This window comes from Pteropus alecto, unplaced genomic scaffold (assembly GCF_000325575.1).
Source record: "Pteropus alecto unplaced genomic scaffold, ASM32557v1 scaffold335, whole genome shotgun sequence".
NCBI classification, from domain to species: Eukaryota; Metazoa; Chordata; class Mammalia; order Chiroptera; family Pteropodidae; genus Pteropus; species Pteropus alecto.
The window spans coordinates 1,287,315-1,292,234 of NW_006436757.1; the positions used below are offsets into that span (position 1 = coordinate 1,287,315).

At 45.3% G+C, this 4,920-nt stretch overlaps 1 gene segment (V, D, J or C); it reads right to left on the minus strand.

Moving 5' to 3' along the window:
* LOC102889487 overlaps window positions 1-4,580 on the minus strand; it is a 16,534-nt gene extending 11,954 nt beyond the window's left edge. The window contains 1 exon segment of the C gene segment in view: window positions 4,463-4,580. Coding sequence covers window positions 4,463-4,535 — 73 coding nt within the window.
* Between the last annotated feature and the right edge of the window lie 340 nt (window positions 4,581-4,920).

A 4,920-nucleotide genomic window follows, 5' to 3' on the forward strand; every position in this document is an offset into this window, starting at 1 on the left:
GTTTTGTGAGAGTGTGTTCAACACCCAGGGTCTTTGGGAAGTTTAATTTATCACCTTTCACGAAAACTAGATGGCAACAAAAATAAATTTTTTGGCGTAATTGGTCACAATGTCTTCTTTGATAAAGATCTTTTGTCTCAAAGGAACCTAAAAACAGCAAAAGAGTCTGCCTCTGTAATAATGAAAAGGCCAATTCCCCCTGGCAATTACTACTGTAAGAAAATAAACCACTACTGAGCCAGTGGCTGGGAATTCAAATTTCAGAACATTCAAGCCTCATAAGGAAACATGAGAAATCAGCTCAGGAAGTGCAGATTCATCATATAAGAAAGTCAAGTAGGGACTTTCTGTGTCTTTGGCGAGTCTAAGGTCAGGCACTTACTTGGATTCACTTGGAGTTTCGTTCCACTCCCAAAAGTGAGTGTTCTGCTGCCTGTGTCCACACCCTGGTACAGTCCAGTACAAATACCTGCCCTCTGCCGTCTGGCGTGGCTGCTGGGCCCTCTCCCACATTACAGCCTTCACGCTTGGTAACAGAGCTTTTAAATAGCCTGTTCCATTCCATGGTTTTGATGATGAATTTCTCTCTGTGCCACCTGATGCTCAATAAACTGTTCCCTTAGGTTTCTACTTCCCTCCCTGCCATATCTGCAGCCCGTCAGCCCAATTTAATGAGTTGACTATTTCTTTAGAAATGCTGAATCTTATACCAAGGCTGCCGTGGTCACCATGTCAAGAAGGCTCAGGATGGGCCAACCAAAGACCAAACAGGTGGCTTTTGAGGTCTGGTGTCTTTCTTCGCAGAATGCAGAAGGGACAGTGGTAGCAATGTAGTGGCATGGTTAATGAAAAGGCCCTAAAGTGAAATCTAGCTTTGTCATTCCTAGTTGTGTGATCTTGGGCAAGTTACTTGCCCCAAGCCTGTTTCCACACCTGTAAAATGGAAATAATACCAGCTAAGTAATACTAGGATGGACATGAGCACCAAACGAGAAATTATATGTGGGACAAAGTGTAGGCATTGGCACTTGTCAGACATTCAGTAAAGAGGAGCTAATAATAGAATGATTCTAGCAACGCTTTACACTGCGGGAAAGGGAAGCAGCTTCTCGGAGCCTGAGACCAGTCCCTCCTCCACCACCCCCTCGGGCACCCCTGGGTGTCTCAGCACTCTGGCTGAGATGTTCTCATGTAAGATGAATATCTCATGGATCCAAGGGAGGGTACTAAGGGAGAGCTTCAGCCACAGAGTGAGGAGCAGTGTAGACCCCTTGGCTGCCAAGAAGAAAGTCCTGCTTTAGCAATCTAATCAAGAATGAAATCTCTTTTCTCAACACTTGGGCATTTGTCCTCTGAAAGCCCTGTGCAAAACCCTTGTCCAGCACAGCCTCAATCATTTCATTAGACCTGACACACTGATAAATTACTCTCAGGCAATAAAGGACTCCTTTAACAACGAGCAGACCACATCACAGACTTATTATCGTGACATCCTTCCGAAATGTATTTCTGTCTACAAAGTTTCCCTTGATCGTTTCTTTAATACTCACTCGGATGAACAACAAGGCGGGTCCCTTTTCCAAATGTAAGTCCGTAGCTCCCTCCTGATACACACAGCGAGGAAAGCCTTTGATAAAACCCGTCTCATGTGGCGCCCCCTCTATCGATTGCCCCAGTAGTGCGACAGTCCAGGGAAACGCTGACCAGTGCTCCCAGCGTTTCGGGGAAACCACCCACAACTGTCCTTGACCCCTGAGCCTTGGTGCCGAGGGCAGTGATGGGAGCCAGGGGTTGAGGACTGGAGAGCTCCTCACCACCTTCCTTCTCTGGGAGAAAACACATTCCTGTCAGCAGAGCAGCAGGCAGCAACTCCCAATACCACCACCACCATCCTGCCTGCTTGGGGGCAGCACCAAGGGCCTGACTTTGTTGTCAGATACAGGGGCTCCTAAACGTGCTCTGAGGATGGAGGGCAAAGGAGATTCGATATTATATTGTGCCGAAGGCGTTCTGACTGCCTTTCCTGGACACTCTCCTGTTCTCGTTTTTCCCTTTCCTTTACTCTTCGAAACTTCCCCTTCCTAACCTTCTTTTCTCGTGAGACTCAGGGAGTTGATCCTTGCAGAACCTTGTCCCTGGCCAGACTCCAAGTAGGATCCATGCCCTTCCTTCCCCCTTTACTACCTGGAGATAGCCAAGGCACTCAAAGCTCTTTGAATCCTTTATTTCTAATAACCTTCATTCAGATAGGGCCCTGCTTTTATGAAAACCTAGGACAGAGAAAAAAGTCAAATGATTTCTGTAACGTTTCTGAAAGATGGGAAGAAACAGAGATCATGCTCTCAAGTAGGAGACTTCAGAGACATGAAAGCTGAAGCTCACAGAAGTCATGGCCTGGGCCACCGTTCTGAGCCAAGGCCCTCAGTTCTCTGGCCACTGTGTGCTGCTGGCCCTCAGCTGAACTTACACTGGACTTGAGGGCCACGCTAGCCAAGAGCTGTGTGGCAATGCCAGACTCAGACTCGGGAGTGTGGGAGGGAGGCTGGAGCCCTGACCCGGCCCTGAGCTGCCCGCCCAGCATGGCCTCGGACAGATGCTCAGACTTTGGGCCTCTGGATCTCCCTACGACACGAGCAAGAAGTCCCCAAAGTCCCTTCCAGCTCTAGCTTCTGAGGTCCTTTGTTCAGTTTGAAACCCAGTCTCAGGGGAGAGCAGGGGCAGGTTTCATAGAGGATGGGAGTGTGGTCAGTAGAGATGCTGAGAGAAGGGGAGGGTAGAGGAAACAAGGGGCAGGCGAAGGCTTAGGACAGTGGCCGCCTAAGAACCTTAGCTGTAGCATTAGTTAAAGACACGTCCTCCCCCTCTACTAGGGAAATAAGAAGTTGTCCAATATGAAAGGTAGGCACGGCGGTGTGTAGGGTAGAGGGGGGTCATTTCTATAGAAGGATCCTGGCTCACTTACTTGGTGTGACGACCACTTGGGTCCCCTTCCCAAAAGTGAATCTGTTGTTTCCATAGTCACACTCTGGGTAAGGGCATTACAAAAAGGTCCAGGTATTGCTTGCTCATTGTCTCATGAAGGGCACACACTCTTCACTGTAGCTCTAAAAGCTGGGAACCCGGAAAGGCTGACCCTAATGTTTTTCCTGAAAGGGGTGGTATGGGGACTTGAAGGAGCCTCCCTAATTGGAGTAACAGCACCAGCCCCAAGATACTCATTGGCCTACATTTTCCTCTTCACAGCTATCAACAAACACAGCCTCTGACTATTTCTCCTCTAGGTAAACAGAGCCTTTAAAAAATGTGAAAAACAAAAAACAAACAAAAAGTGAAACACCTGCCTCTACATAGGCATGGTGGGTGTATTTCTAGAGACACCTGGCAGCAGGTAGGTATTTTCCCACGTCAGTTGCCACGTCTGACAAGAAGACACCATTTACTTGGGGACATACGCAAAAATATATTTTTCACTTTACCAGAAAGAACAGGAGCAAGATCATTTCCAGCATGCCGTGCTATGGCACATGTTACAAACGTGCCTCAGTGTGACTCAGAGTCACCTTGTTTCCTTGCACTGAACAAGACTCCTGATGACTCATTCCTGTTTCTATCCTCACCTCACTCAAGGAAGCTTACCGCTAAGGAACTTTTTGTCCTCAAGAAAGTCAAACATCTCTGCAGATAAACAGACTTAAATCCTCTTCCAGAAACACACGAATAAATTGTGTTTGCTTTCTGCCTGGGATGTGGACTGTCCATTGTCACCGCTGTCCTGCCTCCAGCCCTCTCATCCTGTGCAGGACCAAGCATCGCACGTATCTTGGCACATTCACATATAAATTGTTTTGTTTCTCTGATAAGACTGGAAGTTCTTGAGAGCAGGGACATTTTCTTATATTCTTTTCTTTGTCTCTTTATAAAAAACCAAATATAGTCCCTGGCTTGTTGATGATATTCAGTAACCATTTAATGAACTGAATTGACTTTTACTGTACTTAATTATTGGGATAAGAAGGGCTGTTTTGGGAGAGGTTAAAAGCTAAGTATACTTTGGCAAATATGAGCTGCAAAATCGAAGTGCTTAGTTAGGGTAAAAACCAAGGAAGCATTTCTAAGAGAGATAATCAGGAGGTGGTATAAAAACCAAAACATTGTGAGGTTTGTATGGAACCTCAGCAAAGAGAGGGAAACTGAATGAACAAGTAAGTTGTTCTAGACTCCAAAGTAAACGCAAATATTTTTCTTGGTATTGGGTCTCCTTAAAGGGTAAAAAGAATAATATGGAAGAAAAATATATATTCCAAGTTAGCAGTATTGTTATGATCGATAGTGACAAAATAGTAATAATAGTAATAATAATAATAATAATGATATTCTATTATAGACCATCCTAAATGCTACATAAAAAAATGTAAACCCAATATTGGAGGTAGGGCTACACATTTCTGGAGATTTGACTTACTTGGGATGATCAAAAGTCGGGTGCCACTTCCGAACACGAGTGTCTGATAGCCTGTATTCACACTCTGACACATTTCTGTACAGAATGGTGCCCTGTAACGGGGCCACACCCTGGGAGACCTAAGTCACACACGAGTTAGTGCTAAGCAGGTTTCTGCATCTCTGCATGTACCACAGTGGGAGGAGGCATATAATTTAACTACTTAACCTTCATTTTCCCAAGACCATTGGAAGAGGCCAAGAAATAAGACACAATCCAATAGGAGATACTGCTTTGTATAGTGTGGATTATATAAAAAAAGGTCATGACCATTCAGGTTGAAAGAGTCATTTGATTAATTACAGAGTTTTAGTTCCAGACAGGACCTAGTATAGTTTTATCCATCCACACCTATTAAGGGCTTGGTAAATGTTTCTCGCATGAATGACGCTCGTGTATACTATATAAGGCAACATTAT